At 42.7% G+C, this 22,158-nt stretch overlaps 1 protein-coding gene across 1 annotated transcript in view; it reads right to left on the bottom strand.

Annotated features, from left to right (window-relative positions):
* The window catches only part of Mpzl1 (myelin protein zero-like 1), a 53,022-nt gene extending 39,607 nt beyond the window's left edge, over nucleotides 1–13,415 (bottom strand). The window contains exon 1 of the mRNA XM_013021756.1: nucleotides 13,224–13,415. Within this exon, the coding sequence (XP_012877210.1) occupies nucleotides 13,224–13,314 (91 nt within the window). The 5' untranslated portion in view covers nucleotides 13,315–13,415. The remainder of the gene's footprint in view (nucleotides 1–13,223) is intronic.
* Nucleotides 13,416–22,158: the final 8,743 nt, after the last annotated feature.

Below are 22,158 nucleotides of genomic sequence, written 5' to 3'. Positions count from 1 at the left end.
CCCTATTTAAACAATTTGTTTTTTCCCTTCCCCTCCACAAATTATACCAACATCAAATACAGTGAAAACAGGGGTTATACTGTGGGGGAGGGACACACAAAGTAACAAAGAAATCATCTTATAAATATGTCTCCAATTAACTACCCAGGAAACTGGAAGTGGAGCTATGGCTCAAAGTGATAGAGCACTAGCCTTGAACACAAAAGCTCAAGGACAGTGCCCTAGCCCTGAGTTCATGCAAAAGAAGTACCGGGCAACACTGGAAGATAGGCAACAGTTTCTGCTACTAAAAGTTTATTCTAACTCAAGGTGAGCATCTCTAATCTAAAAGGCTAAAATACAAAGCTTCTCAAGTAGCAACATGATACAACAAGTGGTAAATTTCACACCTGACCTCATGTGGTTGATCACAGTCAAAATACAGACACACTGAAATTATTATGTAATTACTTTCATACTAATTACATAAATGAACTATGTCTAAACTTGGGTCCCACCCCCAAGATATCTCATTATATCTATGTAAATATTCCAAAGTCCAAAAAATATGAAAAGGCTTCTTGTCCCAAACATTTCAGATTAAGGCATTTTCTACTTAGGGAACTTCATAAAATTAGTATAAGGTTGAAATGAGCTAATATTGCAAAAGGGTTAAAATAACAATCTGGCCTAGGATAAGCTCTACATATTTGAATAAATACGCAGCTACAAGAACAGTTAAGGTATTTTTGTATGACACAGTACTTCTGGACAAAGAAAGGTATTATCAAGATAGACATTAGCTCCTCCTTTCTCAGAACAAGTACTGCATTAGTAATGAGTCTAAAATTTTTGGTCCCATTTACTTCACATACATTAGTTATCTCTTCAAATGGACTTACAGCACTTAAAGGACCTAAGCACTGCTCAGTCTTCCCCTGTACGCCCCATAGCACACAGCAGCATTAAGCTGCTCAGCTGCATTTAGTCATGGTGGGGACTGTAGAATCAGCAGTGGCACAAGCAGAGGATAGTAAGACTTCCCTGTCCACCCACATGAGCTCTACTTTCCTAGAGATTGACAATGTGGTTCTAAAGCAATATGCAGCAATTCTTCACAAAGAGGCACGAAATGAGAAGGTAAGTTAACCAGGACTACAACCAATGGAAAAATGGAACAATATATCATGGCTATCAGAAACGAAAAGCATCTTTAATTTTACACTTTGCCTAGTTATATAAAGTTGATATGTTCTTCTATAAATAAATATATAAAATCAGGGACAATATAAATTACAACAAAAGATTAATGAATATTAGAAGTAAAGAAATAGAACCCAGATATGCAGGAAATACACTGACAATAACAAAGCTTTTCCTGGCCTGTGTGTCTAGCAGATATTTCTCCTGTGGTTATTTTACTCAGGGACATGTCCCCAAGAGCATCCTAGAGCAATAGTGAGTTTTATAAAGCAGGTTCTCCTCACATCTCTCAAAAAAAATGCTAATAATACCTGGCGCTGGTGGCTCACGCCTGTAATCCTAGCTACTCAGGAGGCTGAGATCTGAGGATCATGGTTCAAAGATAGCGCGGGCAGGAAAGTCCATGAGACTCTATCTCCAATAAACCACTAGAAAACCGGAAGTGGCACTGTGGCTCAAACCGTAGAGTGCTCGCCTTGAGCTGAAGAGCTGAGGGACAGTGCCCAAGCCCAGAGTTCAAGCCCCATGACTGACAAGAAATAAATAAATAAATAAAATGCTAATGTTGAGCCAGGCACTGGTGACTCATGCCTATAATCTTAGCTACTCATGAGGTTTGAGATCTGAGAATCTTGGCTCCAAACCATTCCAGGCAGGCAAACTGAGACAGTCTTATCTCCAAATACCAGCAAAAAAAACAAAATTAGAGGTGCGGCTTACTTAGTAGTATCAGCCATGAGCAAAAAAGCCAAGAGAAAGTATGATGTATCCCCCCCAAAAGCTGATACTGCAGCAGAACTTCATAGCAATCAATTGTATAAGAAGCCAATGCCAAATCAAGAATAAAATGAGAAGCAGCTACAGAAAGAAATATACTGTGTATCTCTTCAACAATCTTTTATCAATGTCTCTTCCCTTAACAAGGCTCCTTAGAAAAATTGTTTTTCAAAGTGTTGCAGTAATGTTGTCTGCTAATGAAGTCTGTTGACTATCCAAGGGGAATCTATGGGCAGGTATGGTGGCCTATGCCATAACTGCAGCAGAAGGAGACTTTTTGGCAGGCACATTGCAAATTCCAGGACAGGATGGATTACATGAGATCTTGTCTTAAATTAAAAAAAAAACAAAAACCTAAAATGGCAGATCTCAATTCTTGACAGACATAACACAGAGCAGTTTGAGTCTATTGTAAAAATGGAAGTACCAAATCAGCCCTCCCTCAAACATTTTACAGTCTCATCCACAACAGAGGCAAACAGACAGTAGGATATCCTGCAAAAGCAACAGTAGCCCTTGTTCTAGAATAAAATACTCATATCCTTGGCTCAAGACCACATAAGCATAAGCAATAAGATTGTTGTCCAGAAGTTGCAACCAGTCATCCAATTATGTAGTCTACAAATACATCATGTTCAGAGCTCAAGCCGGGAATAAGAAGAGTGCTTGGTACTTGGATGGGGAGAGACCTTTGCCAAGTTGTCTACCAACCTGCTATGGTGACACCAGTCTCACAGGAATGAGCATCATCTCATTCAACTCAAGATACCTGAGATGCACACCTGACTCTGATCTTTTTCAAACTCATTCTGGGCCCACATGATTCCCTACCCCCACCACTTGAAGAAGCAAAGGCAACAGTGGAACACTGGTCTCTCTTGCTGATGCAATTTGATTGCTTACCCCAGGGAAAGGCAGTAGTCATAGGGCAGGGACAACCAAGGGATGAAAAACAGAGGACCACAACTCCACCCCTAGGAAGCAGGAGGTGACAACTTCCCCTTGAACCAAGGCTCTAATACCCTGTGTAAACTCCACTGTCTCATCAGACTTCACATCCAAAATGCAAATTGGGAGAGAAAATTATGTGGACCTTCAAGACAATTGCAGGGCATTAAAACCCAAATTTGTTATAGGAACTTTTTGAGTGTTGGAACTTGTGTTTCTCTAGTTCTACATGCCTGTGAAGCCATATATATATATATATATTTTTTTTTTTTTTTACAAATATCACTGTCAAATCCAGTGTGTAAACCACAAAGCTGATTACCCACTGCTCCTGGAGCTCGAGATTCCTAAGCCTTGGAGTACTGCTTTCCCATTGTCATTCATTCTGCTCCAGTGTTTACTGCTGACATGTAGAGTTCAATTAAAGATTCAATAACAAGACATGTCTCCCCTGCATTTGGAAGATAATCATATTTATAAGCATGCAAGTTTAGATAAAATGTAGGCAAAGCTAGGCAGGAGGGTATTGGTCTTGCCTGGGGACAGGATAGAGAGAAGATTCCAGATGGAAAAGCTAAACAGCAGTTAGCCAGATAAAAAGCAGAAGAGGAATCAGAAGAGAGATATGCACAATTAAGGAGACTTAAAGCAACACATCATGCAGAGAAACTACAACAACAACAAAATCAGTGATAGGTAAGAAAGACTGGCAGATGATGGCAGAACATAAATCAATCCAAGGACCTGAGTTGAGCTGTTGTAGTTTGAATATAAAGTGGTCTCCCACCCCTAAAAAGAGGCTTCTGTGTTGAAGGCCTGGTTTCCAATGCAGCAGTGCATAGATGTGAGGCTTCTGGAAAGTGATTGGCTCATGAGAGCTCTGAATTCATCAATGGATTTATCCCTTGATAGATTCATAATTTGATGGCATTATTGGGAAGTGGTAAGAGGTAGGACATGCTTGGAAGAAGGTGTGGGAGAGGGGCATACCTCTGAAAACTACCTTGTGTCTGACCAACTTCCCCCCACCTCCCCTTTGGCCATTCTTCTTTCCCCCCCTTTCTCCCTCCTTTTTGCTTTCTAGTTGTCATGTGGTGAGCAGCTCTAGCCTATCACATGCTCTTTACCAAGAGGCTTTTCCTTACTACCTCAGGCCAAAGCTATGGAAGAAACCAACCATGAACTAAAACTTCTAAAACCATGAACCAATAAATCCTTCCTGCTTTTAAATTCTTTATTTCAGATTATTTTTTATAACAATTAAAGGCTAATACATTATCCTAAGGATAATAGGGAGGATGGAAGATCTCAGCAGAAGCATGGCCCAATTATGCCTGTCCATTAGAGATCCCTCTGGAAACAGAGGCAGGGCAGATCCGAAGGGAACATGAGTAGCATTAGAGAAACCATTTTGGAGGCTTCTGAAGTGATACATACTTAAAATGGCTGGTATTTGTTCTAGCCCAATGGAAAGGAGGGAGCAAATTCAGAAACAGAAAGCAAACATTACTGGCAGCTGATTAAACCTAAGGAGGTGGAATGAGGGAAAGAAAGGATTCTAGGATAACACTCAACTTTTGGGTTTAAGTGAATGGGTAATATTAAAGAGACATCATGAAATGAGAATAATCTGTGGCAGACTGGAGGTAGAGGCAGAATTCAAAGAGGTGAACTATATGGAACTGAGTTTGGAAAACAAGACTTTGAAGTGCTTCTGGACATTTAAATCGCTCTGTGACCTATGGTAAGCAATGGTCAGTTTACAATTCAGATCACTGGGGATATATTTGCAAATCATCATTCATCCAACAAATACTTATTAAATGTCTGAGTTGTTTGAGGTATACTGTAATTGTAACAAAAATGGATGGGATTACCAAAGATGAATACATGGTGAAACTAGCCTTAGAATGAGGGCAGATCTTTCTGAGGAAAATTAGAGTTTGGCACAGGCAGAGAAATACCTAGAGAAATGTTCAGAAGGAAGATAGAAGGTCAGAGAGAAGACTAGGAGCAAAGTCACAAGGACAAAGGAAATAAAGTAGGCACCAATGTCAAGGAAAATAAACCAGAAAGATAAGGCCTGAACCAAGTTAGTTCGTTTAGCTCTATCAGGGCATCTGTAACCAAGTGTCAAATAGGAGGCAGAAATCAGATAGCACTGTGAAAAATACTATAAGGGTGGATCTGGAGTGTCCTTTAAAGTCCCTCGAGGTAAGACATCTAGAAAAAGCGCATGGCTCAAGTGGTAGAGCAACTGACTAGCAAGTACAAAGCCCAGAGATCAAACCCCAGGACGGCCAAAAAATGTTAAATTCAACTTTAGAAAAAAGTATGTCTGTATCAAAAACTAAAGGAAAAAGCTTTTGGTTTTCAGAGCCTTTGAGATTATAGATTATGAAGATGGGAGGCTGTGGAACATTTAGTGAAATGAGAGTGAGAATATTACCTCCTATGCACTTTCTGACTTGAACTCCAGATCGCTGAATCTGATTGCAAACTAGTATTACCTCTGGATTAATACAGTCACTGATTCCTCTATTATACAAAATTGAGCAAGCCTCATTAAGGTTCATCAAAACTTGCAGCTACTGGAAACAAAAAAAAAATAAATTCCTAATAGCTGGAAATAATCAAGACCCCAATTTCCCACTCATTAACAAACAGGTCTGGACCTCCTGCCTGTGGCAGGCAGCAAGGCTTGGGACTCTGTGCCATGTGGAGTAGCCATGGAAAGGAGAGAGTGTGAGTGAGTATTTCTGGTTTGGATTTCCTGGGCCTGTTTGAACATCCTATAGTACAAAACACACCAGGAACCTAATTGAAGGCAGACTGAACAGCCTGATGGGAAGAACTCATCTCAAGAGAAGAAAAGTCCAGATTCATGATTTGGTCTACATGTAATTACTCCTGATGAGGAAAGGATACAAAACTATTCAGAACTGGTTGTAGTGTCTGACACTCAGTCAAATGAATTTATGCTGTGTTCTAGGTAGAAGGGGAAGTCAGAGTGAAAAGGAGCTAAAAACCCCAAAGAGCTGCCAAAACACTGGATGGCAGATTCTGCACCATGTGTAAAGATGGGTTCAGCATGGTAATAACTCATCTCTTCATGATTCATCAGGGACCTTGACCCAAGCAACATGGCCACAAAGAGGCCTCAGGACATCTAAAAAGCCTCTCTGTGAAATACTTGAGACATTCTAGAAACTTTCTAAACAATGATTAAACTCTGAAGGATAATGTCTATAGCAGAGCAGAATGGTTGTAAATATGTGCTTTGGAGTCCCAAATCTACCATGTTAGCTATGTGACTTTTTTTTGGGGGGGGGATGTATATGCTGATATTGAGGCTTGAACTCATGACCAAAAGCTGTGGATTCCATTCAGTTGGGGCAGTTTCATATACGAATACATAGGACCTACAAACATTCTACAATCTAATATCTGTGAGTTAAAATCTAAAGAATGGACACAGTGTGTTGCCAGTGCTAGAAAACCATTCAAGCTACAAGCCTAGACAATATATCAAAGTTGTCACTGAAACTGAGTTTCAAAAGAAAAATAAATGTAAATCTAAATCTAAAAATTACTGAAAGAGAATCAATGAAATCAACTTAGAAAAAGGTCTCATGGAAAAATTGGAAGTAAATAAAATAAAAATAGCAATGAAATAAGTAAAGGGTTTAAAGGGCAAAACTATAAAAGTCCCAAGAGGAAATGATAATTTCTCAACTTAGGCACTATGAATGGTCTCAAAACCAACTGACCCTTGCCTAGTTATTGCAGTCAAAATTCCAAGGGCTTTTGTCTGGACTCCAGGGTGCTGTAAATGTCAAGTACTTGGCAAGGTAAGAAAAGGAAGAAAGACATCACTCAAGGCATGAAGCCTTTCCCATCTCACCAGCTAGAGACCTAGAATCTGAGCCATATGACACCTACTTCTAGTTCTTCTAATAATTAAATTCCCTGTGAGGAAGGGGTATGGATAGCTGGTTTGGTATGAAATCTGTATCAAAACAAACAATTTTATTCTCCTTTTAAAATGGCAGCAGTGGTCTTAAAGAGCAAGACTGAAATCTGTTCAAGGTTGAGGTACACATGAGATGCATGCCCTATGTGGAAAATTCAAACTCTCAGGCAAAAGATAACTAAACCAGAACTCTTGGCTCAAGTTAGAAAGTTCTAATCACCTAGGATTGTGATCGTGGCTGAATTAAATTAGCCTCAGTAAGGATGGAAAGAAATATTGAGCAAGCAAAGATGCATTTACTAGATGGATGAGAGCCAGCAATATCTCTGACAAAGTGTGGTTTTTGTCCCTCCCAATTAAGTCATATTTTTGAAATCCAATAGGAAAGATCAGTCTTTAATGGAGTCCTATACTGTACTCTTTGTAAGTTGAAAACATTTTGTAATGCAAATAAATGATTTTTTTAATTACTGCAATAAACATAGTTGTGCTGGTAGCTCTAGTATGGCCTTGTTTGTGATCATTTGGGTAAATGATTAAAAGTGGGATTGCTGGATCATAGATGAATGGATCAAGAAAATGTGGTATATAGACAATGGAATTCTATGCCTCCATCAGAAAGAATGACACCGCCCCATTTGTTAGAAAATGGAAAGACTTGGAAAAAATTATATTAAGTGAAGTAAGCCAGACCCAAAGAAACATAGGTCCCATAGTTTCCCTTTATGTGCAATAACTAACTAGTATATGTCTAGGACAAGCTGAAGAGGTCAAAAGCTATGACATATGTACATATATATACATATGACCATATAACCTGATCCTAAACGAAATGAACCCCAAGATAGGGACACAAGAGATTTTATCTTTCTTGTTGTTCTTTTTAATGTACTTACATTGTGCTATGTGATTTTTTTGTTTCTTTGTATGTTCTTCCCCCATGGTACAACCCCTGTTGTCACTGTATTTGATTCTGGTGTCTTGCATTTTGTATATACATTTTTCTAATTTGGGGAGGGGAAGAGAAATTAAAAAAATGCTGAAATAAGGATACAGGATGACCCATTGTAACAATGAGATATACAAGACACTATGTTGAAAACTTTACAACTTGGGGGAGGGGGGAGGTAGGGAGGTGGGGAGCAAAGGGATGATAGGGGGAAAACAAAGGAGGTGGGTAACAATGCTCAAAAAGAATTGGATTCATTACCTTGCTCATGTAACTGTACAGTATCTTTAAAATAAAAATGTATATTTAAAATACATTCTGGTGAAATCATCTTTTTAAAAGTGGTGACTTGCCAGGAATTTAATCTCTCCTTTGGTATTCATTATTTATTTGAGTATGTACATCCTGTCTGAAACCTCCCACTAAAATCTAGGCTCCCTGATGTATCTGTATATAAAACAGAGCCTGGTACCCAGTATGTGTTCATTTAGTTGAATAAAAAGGCTGAGAAAATGATTTAACAAACAATTTAACAAAATACCTTTCACTTAATAGCTGTCTTTGTGTGGCATTATCAAAGCCTAGTGAATATTTTGGAATAAAAGTAGTAGAAAATCTCACACAGGACATATAAAACATAAATATTTAACATTTTTTTCTTTTATAACTTAAGTTGTTTTTGTAGTGCTGGTAACCAAGACAAGTACTCTACCACTGAGCTACAGCCCCAGCTTCTTAAAATTTTATTAGACTATCACAACCAATCAAAAAATGAGACAGAAAACTGACAAGAAGATTTGAGACCTTTCATCTGCAGAGAAAGTATCTCAAGCTCAAATCTGGTCAAAAGCATCAAAAACTGCAGAGACCCTAAACTGGATGCTGGCAGCTGATGACTATAATCCTAGGAACTCAAGAAATTAAGACTGTGTTTTGAAGCCAACCAAGGAAGTCCATCTCCAAAACAAACAGCAAAAAACAGGGCTAGAAATGTGGCTCAAATGGTAGAGCACTAGCTGAGAAAAAAAAAGGAAGTTCAAAGCCCTGAATTCAAGCAAAAAAATTTTTTAATTCTCCTTTGGTTGTTTGTTTTTAAACATACTCTCCTGGTTTCCCTCTTGTTAGCACCTCTTTATTAGGTTGTTTCTCTTGATTTCACACAAGCATTTCAAGCTTTAACTATTGGTCACACAAGTTGTATTTCCAATCACAACTTTCTTCTTATTTCTAGAAGCATTTACTCTACTGTCTTCCAAATCTCCACTTAGATTTATCACCAACATCTGTAATATCCCAATGAACTTCTGCCGTCTTCTTTGCTCAAGATTTTTATTCCCGCCCCCCCATATTCTTTATCTGTGAAAACCCACGTTCCAAAACTTGCAGCTTCCCACACCCCAAACTCATGGGTCATCTTAGCCACCTCCTTTGTGTGTCTGTGTGTGTGCCAGTAGTGGGGCTTGAACTTGGAGCCTGGGTACTACCCCTTAGTTTTTTTCACTCAAGGCTAGAGCTCTACCACTTGAGCCACCGCTCCACTTTTAGCATTTTGGTGGTGGTTAACTGGAGATAAGAGTCTCAGGGACGCCGGGCGCTGGTGGCTCACGCCTGTAATCCTAGCTACTCAGGAGGCTGAGATCTGAGGATCGCGGTTCAAAGCCAGCCCGGGCAGGAGAGACCGTGAGACTCCTATCTCCAATAAACCACCAGAAAACCGGAAGTGGCGCTGTAGCTCAAGTGGTAGAGCGCTCGCTTTGAGCTGAAGAGCTGAGGGACAGCGCCCAGGCCCAGAGTTCAAGCCCCACGACCGACCAAAAAAAAAAAAAGTCTCAGGGATAGTCCTGCTGGGGCTGGCTTGAAATCATCATCCTTAGATCTCAGCATCAGCCTCTGCCTAGCTAGGATTATAGGTATGAGCTACTAGCAGCATCCCACTCAATCACAGGTCAAGTCAGTTTCCAAGCCCTATCAAATTTCTTTCTCACTAGCTCATGAGTATGCTTTCTCTCTGCTGCTTTCATGGAGGTGTCGTCGTCATCATCATCATCATCATCCTCCTCCTCATCATGATCCCCGTGAGTTCTTATGATCACCCCACCACTATAACCATCCATCACTTAGTGGTTGACAAGACCCTTGGCAAGCTAGCACATCTGGGTGGATCTCCTGCCTCATTTCCCATCACCTCCCTATTATACTATACCAAACTATATGATTTCATTCCCCCAAATGCCTACTCAATTTAAACACCCCTTTATCAGCATAGCTAGAACTTTTATCTGAGTTTGTACCTTCCTTCATGACGCACCTGTAATAAAAGTTGTCTTGAGCTGGGGATACAGCTTTACCACTAACACAGGATTTATCACACAGTGTTTCTCTCATTTAATTTTAAGTTACTTGAGGATTGAGACTATCCTTCCTTGAATAGCCACATGCACAACCCTTAAAATGTATGAGCCTGGCTCAGGTGGCATGGGCCTGTAAGCCCAGATTTTCAGGAGGCTGAGACCTGGAGGATCATGATCAGTCCAGGCAGAAAAGTTTGAGGGACTCATCTCCAATTAACCAGCAAAATTACAGACTGGAGGTGGTTCATTAAACAAGAAAGCCAAGTAAGAGTACAAGATCCTGAGTTTAACACTGCACTCACATTTTTTTAAGGGTATTTGATAAATACTTGCTGAATAACTCTCTGAATTGAGTTTAATACCTTTTCTCCATGAAGGCATGGCTGGAGTCCTTTAGTCAAGTCCCAGCTAGCTATGAGGCTGAGGCAAAAAGACTGAGTCTAAGAATTCAAAACTAGCCTAGGTAACACAGTAAGAATCCATCTCAAAAAAAAAGTAATCAAGCTTTTATATAAACAAGAACTTTTATTGTCTTTTATTGTCTTGGTAGTATTTGCTAGACAGATGCTTTACTCCTCCAACCACAACCCCAGCCCATGTAAAAGATGAAGTCTAACAAGACACTATGTGTCTTGGGGAGGAGAGGAGGGCGATGGAGGAGTTGGGGAGGTGGGGAAGGAAGGGATGGTAGGGGGGAAAAAAGGAGGGGCAACAACGCTCAAGAGGAAATGTACTCATTACCTTACTCATTAACTGTAACCCCTCTGTACAGTATCTTTACAATATAAAATATAAACAAATATATAAAATAAAAAGATGAAGTCTCATGAACAGTACCCACAACCGGGATAAAGCAATTTGCCAAGAAGAAACATTTAATCATTTTCTAAAATTAACCAACAACATAAGCTGCTGACTTCTAAATATCTGAAGAGGTATAACTGAAGAGATATATATGTACAGTGTGTACCTGGCTAAAATTCTGGTCATCTTTTCAATAATACTTTTCAGGTCTGCTATTTTTTATGTTGGTCAAGAAACAAACTCATTCTTTCCTTTTTTGTGTGTGTCCAGTCCTGGGCTTGAACTCAGGGCCTGAGGGCACTATCCCTAAGCTTCTCTTACACAAGGCTAGTGCTCTACCACTTGAGCCACAGCTCCACTTCTGGCTTTTTTGATAGTTAGCAGAGATATGAGTCTCATGGACTTTCCTGCCCAGGCTGGCTTTGAACTGAGATTCTCAGATCTCACCTTCCTACATAGCTAGGATTCCAGGAGTGAGCCTCCTGTACTTGGCTTCTTTTTTTTGGCAGTCCTACGGATGGAACCCAGGGCTTCACAAATAGTAACTGTCTAAAGTTATGACTCCAGCCCCAAAAAGGGATCTTAACTGGTTTTATTTAGCCCAGAATTGGACAACACTTCATTCCATAAAATGGAATCAACTTTCTCCACTCTGCTCTTTTTAACACCCCAAGAGAAAATGAAATCACCCTGCTTTCTCCACCACCATGTATGACTTTACACACGTGATTAGGCTTGAAACACAAGTACAAAATAGCTTAAAGCTACAGTTGATCAGAAATCTTAACACAAATATAACCATCACCTCCTCTACCAAAACAAAGTTATTAAAAAACAGCATACTATTAACCTTTTCAAAAGAGATATTAAGAAGGGGGCTGGTGACTTATGCCTGTAATCCTAGCTACTCAGGAGGCTGAGATCTGAGGAAAGCCAGTCACGGCATTATCTCCATTATCTCATTATCTCCAATGAACCACTAGAAAACCGGGAAGTGACCCAGCGACTCAAGCGATAGAGTGCTCGCCTTGAGCTGAAGAGCTCTGGGACGTAGCCCAAGCCACAAGACTGACCAAAAAACAAAACAAAAAAACCCACAAAACAAAACAAAACCATATTAACAGAATAGATCTGCTCATATATATACTATCTGTCAACCCCTGTAGGGTGGGGGGATTTTCACATTGAGACTTTGTGACCCCTGGATTCACTGGTTAAATGGAATCGTTGGTAATCCAACAGAACTTCATTTATTTTCCTGGTTCCAAAGACTAAAACCAAGGACTTTTCCATGATGGAAATTACTGAGTAAAGCCATATTCAGATCCTATGATAGAACTGGCATTTGGCCAAACAATAAAAATGAAAGAAAAATAATGCCCGTGATTTCTTAGGAGTTGACCCTCTTTATAACCATTACTTAACCAACTTCTAAGACAGCAACAAGTACTTTACTTGGAACAACATACACCCACAAAGTCCCGCAGCAGACATGTAAATAGAGTCAATTCCCGTCGATTTACCCATACCTTACACATAAGTAAGAGGGGAAAGTGAGGGTAAGCTTTTAAAAATTAAACCTACGCTTTTGAAATGTTCTATGTCTTGCCAAATTCTGGTGATCGCGTCTGAATTATACGGATTTGACTAAATTCTATTAAGCCAAGTCATCTCACTGGTATTTCTAGCTCTTCACTTTTCTAATCCAGGAGGAACCTGAACAACCACTTGGTGCTTTTTGTAGACCTAAGATGAGACAAATAGGATTCCAGAACTCTTCCATCAGGGATACTGAGGGGGAGGGGAGGAGATGTGAACGCATCTGAAATAGAGCTTACAAGGTAGGGCATAGCAAGGGCTTGAAACGAGGAAATAAAGCAACAAAGGGCTTCACAAAAGAAAATCCTGCAACCTTCCGCCACCTCCCAAAGGAGAGCGCCAGAATTCCCGGCGACCCGGCGCCAGCGCCGTCAGCGCAGAGGAGCCGCGGCCGCGCACCGGACCCGCTCCCCGCACACGCCCCAAGAGGGAGCCAGGCCGGGACCCCCGCCCCGCACCCCAAGAGCAGAAAGAGGCTCGCCGCGAGCCGCACTCCCCCGGGGCCGGGCTTCTCCGCCCCGCTCCGCGAGGCGCAGGCCGCGCCCCCTCCCCGCCGCGGTACCCCGGCACGCTCTGAGCCGAAGGACCCCGCAACGGACGCGTGCGAGACACCGGGAGCCCCCGCCCTGGCATCACTCACACAGCCAGAGCGCCGCCACAAGCCCCGAGCACAGCCAGCGCCTGCGGTGCGAGGTTGCCATCAACGCCCCGAGTCGGGCGGACGCTGCCATCGTCCTCTGGGTGCACCGGCCCCGCGCCGCTGGGCCCGGGTCCGCACCGCACTCGGCTCGCAGGACTCGGCAGCTCGAGCGGCGGCTCCACCACGCCAAGATTCCCCGCTGGAGGCCCCGGTGGCTGTAAGCCAGCGGTTCGCCCAGCCCCAGCCTCGGCCCGGCCCCACCCGGCCCCAACAGCCTCCTCATTGGCCAGCCTGGCCCTTTGTGAAGCATGTTATTGGGCGAACTGGTTGTCCCTCAGTCCTCTCGTCTGAGAGTTCCCGCCTTATCGGTCCCACCCTCCATATCCCAGCGCTGCAGGCCTGGGGCCCGGCGCTTCCCGAGGCTGTGTCCGTCTTCGTAGCCCGCCTGCCTGCGTGGCGTCCGCCTGCGGGTCTCGTGGGCCCGGCCTCCCCCCGGGTCTCCTCTGCCGCCCGAGGGTCCAGCACTGGAGGCTTTTCCATTATCGGTGCTCTCCGATCTTTGCAAGGTCCCGACCTTGCCGCAGTTTCAGCATTGATTCTTTTCTCCTAGCCTGACCTAAAGAGTAGTCATTTAGCATGGAAAGAGAATGAGGGAAGGACTGGGGGGAGGGGAGGAAGGGAGGGAAATGTGGGGGGTTAGTGGGAGAATGGGGGAGATGGTAGGGAGGTATGGAGATTCCAGAGAGACTAATGATTCTGTCTAGAACCCACCAACCCCTTGTCCTGTCTTACTAGTAAGGTTTCTCCTTCCTTTGCCCAGACTGGATAATTTGTTGCAATGTGAGAAATTGCTCATTTAAAAACACCCCACAGTATAACCCCTGCTTTCACTGTAAAAAAATAAAATAAAAGCCGGGCGCTGGTGACTCACGCCTGTAATTCTAGCTACTTAGGAGGCTGAGATCTGAGGATCGCGGTTCAAAGCCAGCCCGGGCAGGAGAGACCGTGAGACTCCTATCTCCAATAAACCACCAGAAAACCGGAAGTGGCGCTGTAGATCAAGTGGTAGAGCGCTCGCCTTGAGCTGAAGAGCTGAGGGACAGCGCCCAGGCCCAGAGTTAAAGTCCCACGACCGACCAAAAAAATAAAATAAAATAAAAGAGTTGGATATGAAAAAAAATAAAAAATAAAATAAAAACAAGTCTCTCACGCCTGTAATCCTAGCTACTGAGGAGGCTGAGATCTGAGGATCGCGGTTCAAAGCCAGCCCGGGCAGAAAAGTCCGTGAGACTCTTATCTCCAATAAACCACTAGAAAGCCAGAAGTTGTTCTGTGGCTCAGGCGGTGCAGCCCTTGCCTTGAGCTGAAGAGTGCAGGACAGCGCCCAAGCCCAGAGTTCAAGTCCCACGACCGAAAAAAAGCAAACACACACACACACACACACACACACACACGTCTCCATCTTGCAGGTTAAGGCTCCTCTTCTGAGGAGCCCCTTTTAGGCTTGGCCAGACAGCCGCCCAAATTGGAACCCTCTCCCACTATATTGAACACAAACGGATGTGTTTTTCTTGTTCATTTTGCCTTTGTTGATCCAAAGTCCTTCTCTTTATATCAATAATAATTGGGATCTGATCCTGGTCTGCTTTTGCGGATCCTGCTCAAAATGGTTAGCTTGGTCCAGGATGTTACAAACCCAACTAACACAGAAGAGTGTTTGAAAGGCATCCGAGACTAGAAGAGGGAAAAATAAAGACCCAAGCACAAGAAAAGGCCAGAATGAGGAAAGCTCAGGAAAGATAAAGGTGAACACGTTTTGGACATTTAGGACAAAAGTGGAGAAACCCCTAAATGCAACTCCTCACTTGAGAGATTTTTGTCTAAACTCATTCTGATCTGGATCCTATTATCTGTGCTGGGTTAGCATATTAGATTTGCACTACAACAAACTCTTAATTACCTCATGATTCATGAGAAAAAACTAGAAAGTCATATCAAAACATACGGCTCTATTTTTCCCAGCCGGTCTTTCTGAAGTGTCTGCAATACTACATGTGGAAAATGATACAAATGCATTAACTGAACTGAACATACAGAATACCTAAACTCACTTTCAAAAATGATGTCATGCGGGGCGCCAGTGGCTCATGCCTGTAATCCTAGCTGCTCCAGAGGCTGAGATCTGAGGATGGCGGTTCAAAGCCAGCCCCGGCAGGAAAATCCGTGAGACTCTTAACTCCAATAAACTACCAGAAAACCGGAAGTGGCTCTGTGTCTCAAGCGACAGAGCACTAGCCTTGAGCTGAAGAGCTGAAGGAGAGCGCCCAAGCACAGAGTTCAAGACCTCTTGATTACTCAATTACAAAAAAAAAAAGAAGAAGAAAAAGAAGCAGCAGCAGCAGCAAGGCGCTCATTGATCACACCTATAATCCTAGCTGAGATGTGAGGATCAGGATTTCAAAACCAACCCAGGCAGGAAAGTCCATGAGACTCTTACCTCCAACTAGCCAGAAAGTGGAGGTCTAACTTAAGCGGTAGCGTGCCCGCTTTGAGCGAAAAAAAGCCAAGCAAGCAAACCAGGTTCCAAGTAAAAGCACTAAGCCTGCACAAAACAGCACAAAAACCAAAACAAAACAAAAAAGCCAGAGAACAGAAAAGCATGGGCCAGGTATGAGAAACAGCTGGTTTGCATTTTCAGGGCATTGCAAGGAAAAGAGGTGAATGTTGGAAATGTCGGTTGTGATCATATTTTGAAGTCTGCATTTATTCTGTAGGCAATTGTAACTGAAGAAGTGACAAGCTCAGATCTGTGAGATTTCTATTTTTTTAATATTTTGATTCAATAAACAATATTCCACATTTATCACTTGAACACTTCATTCATTATAGATGCTGCAAAATTGCATATTGTATTATTCTGCACTACCTGCACTTCTTTGGTGTATCTTTTTCCACTACAGGGCATCTCCATTTGTTCTATTGTTTCTTTTTTCCAGACTGTCAAGTTTAATAACGTTTTCTTCTTTTTCATGGTTTGTACTGTCTTTTCACCTCAGTATACTACCATTGTAGTATATTAAAATAATATACAAATACAAACATGAAAATTCAGTGTTGCTGGTACAGGGTATGATTTTTTTTAATGTACAAATGCACCAACATATAATGTTAAATAATGAAATAACTCATTTGAGGAAATATAAATTTTCCTTTAAAAATGTAAAGAATTATGAAAACAACTCCATAAATCAGCATAAAAATACATCAGAAAATAATGAATATACTAATATGGATGTAATTTATAAATTAATAACACAAATACAACATGCTAATAGGAAACTATGCCATCTTTCTTTGTAAAGAATTTACTCTTTGTAAAGAATTTACACATCATGTGGGCCTTTTTGCTAGCAACCAACGAACTATTAGGTATCCCTAGAGTTTGGGTCATTTCTTAACAGCCTCTGCCCTTTCTAGCCTGCTCATTTCCCATTCCCCATTTGAAGGGTGTTTGAGAGAATGCCACCTAGCTGCCATGTCCCAAAGTACATTCAAGAGGACAGGAGTTCGTTTTTCTAGGCAGTGGCTGCTGGGTCTTTAGATAATAATTATCTTCAACTCGTCATTTGCATCAGCCTATAGAAGAAAAAGAAGGAGGGCTGATTACCCAAGCCTGCAACCTCTTGGTGGTGCTGCATCTTGGGCAGCAGCAGCACCATCCGCTCTGTGGTAGGACTGTCCAGGGGGCAAGGCACCCTACCCTCTCCTTAGGAAGACTCCACTTTGTCTTCAAGTTGCATCTCTTCAAAACCTTGCTCCTCCTCCATAACTTCCATCTTCACAGAGCCTGACAGGTCTCAAGTGGGTCTCAAGTGGCTTCAGCAGCTGGGGTCTGGGTGGCTGCCAACATCTTGTCCTGGCACTCTGTGCCTTCACCCACAATGTGCAACTGCAGCTCCTCCCTCTTCTCCTGGAAGAGCTGGTTGACAAACTCATCTTTCTCCTGATAGAGCTCATGCATGATTGCCATCTGTTCTTTATATGGACTCTTCAGTGGTGCTGATGTGTTCTCACAGCTGGCTGCATCCATGTTGGAGGTCATCTACTTGATTCTGGCAGTCCACCTTGTTGGGCAGGTCATGGACAAAGCAGATTTTCAGCTTCTTCTTGGAGACCTGTGTGTCCTGTTTCTTGTCCCCAGACATGCTATGGTTCCAGCTTTTGGGGAAAAGGGCCTGGCGCTACAGCTTTCTCTGACACTGGGCTGCCAGGTTGACCAGGCACCTGCAGCAGGCCTGTTGCTCCTGCAGCTGCTGGCTGAGCTTCTCTTTCTTTGATTCAGCCACTGCTAGCACTTCAAGGTAAAAATCCCACATGGTTTGTCTATGTCCTCTGGGACAGTTACATCAGGGGGAGTTGCCTCCTCACCCTTTTCTTCTTCGTTGCTCATTCTTTCACCTTCTCTAAGGAAACCCAGGAACCTCAGCTGGGCCTGGGGCTGCTCATTCTGAAGTCTTGTTGCTGCCAAGCACTTCAATATGTCTTGCAACTTTTGAGGTACAGTCTGGTCCCCCAACTTGGTCTGCCTGTGCTCCTCCTTTACCTGCTCCAGCAGCTGGGTCTGCCTCAGTTGGTGCTAATGCAGGGCTTCCTTATCTGAGGTCAGCTACTGATTGGTGGCCATGTGCTATTAACAGGTGGGTCTGAGCTCCTGCAGCTGGGCCAGACACTGGTCATACAGCTCCTGCAGATTCTAAGCCACTTGGCTCTTTACTCAGCCATCTCTTTCCATCTTCTAACTTCTCCTCTAGCTGGCCCAGCTTCTCCTGCAGATGTGTCTTCACCTGCTGCTCTGAGTGCAGGATACTGGCAAGATCCCTCTTCTCACTGGTCAGCCCCTGGAGGGCATCCTGCAGCTGAGCCAGCTGATCTTTCAGCTCTCAGTTGCACACGAGTGTACACCTCTTGGTCTCATGTTCCCTCTCCATTGTCTCAAAGATCTTGTGCCAATCCTTGGCATGCTAATCCCATTCCATGGCCTTCTTCTCCAGTATCAGCAGCTGCTGCTGCTGCTCCAAGTTCTGGACCAAGGCTCTGGTTTTCCTGTAGCTGACTGTGAAGTTGTTCCTTCAGGTTCTTGAGCTCCTTCTGCATCTGATGGGCCTGGACATGCAGCTGCTGCTCAGCCTGAAATGGCTCTGCAGGAAGCTGCAGGGGCAGCAGCTCTGACAGCTGCTTTCTCAGCTCCACCAAGTTAGTCTCCAGGTCCAGCATCTGCCTCACCCTTGTTCTTTTTCTTCTCTCAGTTGTCTCACTGCTCAAAGAGCTGTTGGACCTTCTCCTGCCATGTGGAGCTCTCTACCCTCCAACTTTAATGTTGTCATCAACTCTTTCATGCTGTCTAGCTGCCTTTCCAACTCTGCCCGTTCTTCTAGTATTCATTTTAACTCATGAATTTTGATCTTTATGTCACCCTTCTGTATCAAGAGCACTTTTAGCCTTTCCTGCAGCTTGGTGTTCTCTTCCTCCAGATCCTCATAGCTTCTGGTCTTTCTCTGGAGCTGCAGCTTTATGTTATTCAGGGCTTTAATGAGTTCTAGATTGTCTGTCTCATTCTGTGTGGTGAAGACTGCAGATAATATCATCTCTAGCTCTGTGGTGCATGGTTGTGAAGCCTGCAGGCAGCTGGAAAGACCTTCATACTCCAGTTCTTTTTCATTGGCCACCTGCTGCATGTGGACCAGGGCAGATTGTAAATTGAATTTTTTGTACTGATAGCTTGTGGAGCTCCAGATCTGTTTTCAGTGCCTTCTGCACAAAGGCCATCTTCTCATTCTATTTGCCCTGTTGATCCTGCAGGTCTTTCTTTTCCTGCTTCAGTTGTTTGATTTTACTGCAGAGCTGCTGGTTTCAGTTCTGCTGGAGTCCAGGGCAAGCACCAGGTGTTGGTAGTGCCTCTCTAGATCCTGAGTGTTACTAGGACCTGTGACACTCTTGACCCTGACAGAGCTGACTGTGCCCAAAGATGGGGGAGGCTCAGGGTTTGCGTGGTCTTTGGCTGCACCCTCAGCTGAATTACAGTCCCCAGTGGTATTTGTCTTGGGATTCCCTCCCTTTTTAGTGTTCTTCTTTTTCTTGGATTCTGCAGGTCCATCAGGACAATTCTCCTGCTGTTATTCTTGCAGTAGTTTCTTTCCTGCAGCTTTTTTTTTTGTCTTGTTTGCTCAGACATCCCAGCACTGAGATGGGGAAAGTAGGTGGGGCACATTCCCAGGCTCTCTGAAATCACCTCTATTTTCCAATCACCACCAACTACATCTACTTCCTATTTAGCCCCCAAATCACCTCGATTCAGTCTCTCACCATTCCACATCTCTACCTCCCTCAACTGCTGGTAGTGGTGTAAGCCAATAGAAAGGATACCAGTGCTACTAGGCAGTGGGGAGTGTGGGGGTGGCCTCATGAATCCTATTGGTCAGCGATACATGAAAGGTAGAGGGTGTAGCCAGAATATTGTATTCCAATCAGAATGGGTGGAATCACAGCAGCTCCTGCAGCCCCTTCCCCATAAAGCCATTCCCAGTTTATTTGGGGGAAAGGGTGGACCTGCTGTAGTTGGATAGGTGCAGAGTTTTACAGGTCACCTTTCCTGGCTTCCATCACATAACTGTGGTCACCAGAGTTTCCACCAGACTTCCAACTGCCCTTTAGGAAATGGCACCAAGAAACACAGCTATCTGCCCATGTCCCATGTCTTCAGATCTTTACTCCATGCAGAATTAGCTCTACTGTTCTGACTATATTTTTCTGACACTTGTGCTCTGTCCGGGGAGCTACTGAGGTTCATAATGGCTTTGATATAACCTGTCTTTATAATCACTCTTTGAGACTGGAGAGTTCAAGGACATCACAAGTCCAGGGCTCCCGTCCATGAATATTGGCTTTGCTGCATGCAGCATACTAGGCCATGAATAGCAAATATTTGCTAGGCTAAAGGGAATTTGAGGGAGTGAAAATCCATCTTCATTTCTTTTCTTTTTTTTCCTTTCTGGTCCTGGGGTTTCAACTCAGGCCCCCGGCACTGTCCCTGACCTCCTTTTGCTCAAGGCTAGCACTTTGCCACTTGAGCCACAGCACCACTAAGGGCTTTTGTCTGTGATTAATTGGAGATAAGAGTCTCATGGACTTTCCTGCTGGACTGGCTTTGAGCCACAATCCTCCAATCTCAGCCTCCTGAGTAGCTAGGATTATAGGCATGAGCCACTGATGCCGACTTCATCATACATTTCAATGAAATCTTACTACAACACATGTTTGGTGATCTCAGAGGAGTCAGAAACATAATCGTGGGAGGAATGCTACTCCAGAATAAAGTTCTTACCAAGTGTGAGAAGTGTGTTCATTTTTTCCTTTTAATGTCAGGATCCTTGTAAGAATTGGTTGAGATGGGATGGATGCAATGCTAGCCTAGCAGTCAACTAACCAGCCAAATCCAAATAAGGTCCAGTATGTCCAAAATCCTAGTTCTGGGGCATCCCGCTACCACTCCAGAGCCCTTGGACACTACTTCAGCACAGGAGTGATTCCTTATCCTCTAGTGATTGATGGGTATGATTTGTGTTTTAAGCCCCTGATCATCAAGTATACAAGGTGGTAGCAGACCTTCATAACTGCCAATCTGCATATTATCACAGCCAGAGGCAAGGAAGAAGGGATATAATAGTCATGGAAGTAAGCAAGGGTTGGAACTTGGACAGCATGGGGACATGGTCTTGCTAGCATTGTACTCTCAATTTGTGTGGTCAACTTTTCCTTCCATGGAAAAATTTGTGCTGGTTGTATGGTACACACTTGTAATCTTATCATCACCTTGAGCCCAAAGAACTGGACTCAAGTAAGAGCAGTGAGACTTAATGCTAAAACTCCAAAGCTATAATTTTCTGGTGTCAAGCCATAGGAAGAAAGTTGACAACTTAATGACCATCTCTGTGGAAGAATGAGCAATAAAATAATGAAGTAATTAATGAATGACTTCTAAAATAAATGAATGGTGGGTATATATATACATATATATATATGCCTTATGTGATTAGTAATTTGCTAGGGTGATAATTCACAATTACTCTTTGTCAAAATACCTAAAACTTGTACTGATGGGGAATTAGGGACCAAATTCTAGTCATTCAGAATATTTATTGAGTTCTGATTTTGCCATCTATTATAAGCCTCAATGGGAGGTACTTTAAGATTTGAAGTTAGAAGTCATGACTTCTTTATATAATTTAAAGATATTGGAGCGGGGCACTGGTGGATCATGCCTGTAATCCTAGCTACTCAGAAGGCTGAGATCTGAGGATCATGGTTCAAAGCCAGCCAAGGCAGAAAAGTCCCCATGAGACTCTTATCTTGAATTAACCATGCAAACACCAAAAGTGGAGCTGTGGCTTAAAGTGGTAGAGCACTACTATCCTTGAACAAAATAATTCAGGGACAGTGTCTAGAGTTCAAGCCCTACAACTAACAGAAAGAAAGAAAGAGAGAGAGAGAGAAAGAAAGGGCAAAAGAAAGAGCGAAAGAAAGAAAGGAAGAAAGAGCGAAAGAAAGAAAAAATACTGGAAACCAACATGTTGAATTGAAACCCTTTTGTACAACTACCTAATGATAATTTATTTTTTTAAATAAAGAATTTGGTACAGTTACACATAGGATGTCAATTACACACTTAAATTTAGTGTTGGTATTGAGTGAACTGTCCTCCAAGAAAAATAGAAGGGAATGAAACCCAATTATATTCCCTAAACATTGGTTTTTAATGTTTTAAAGGACTTTTTCTTTTTTTTTTAAATTTTATTTTATTTGTGAACATACTGTACAGAGGGGTTACAATTACATGGGCAAGATAATGCATACATTTCTTACCAAGCATTGCAGCCTC

Source organism: Dipodomys ordii, unplaced genomic scaffold (genome assembly GCF_000151885.1).
Source record: "Dipodomys ordii isolate 6190 unplaced genomic scaffold, Dord_2.0 Scaffold57, whole genome shotgun sequence".
Lineage (NCBI taxonomy): Eukaryota > Metazoa > Chordata > Mammalia > Rodentia > Heteromyidae > Dipodomys > Dipodomys ordii.
The sequence above is the reverse complement of the archived record's forward strand: the minus strand, read 5'-3'. Positions and strand labels throughout refer to the sequence as shown.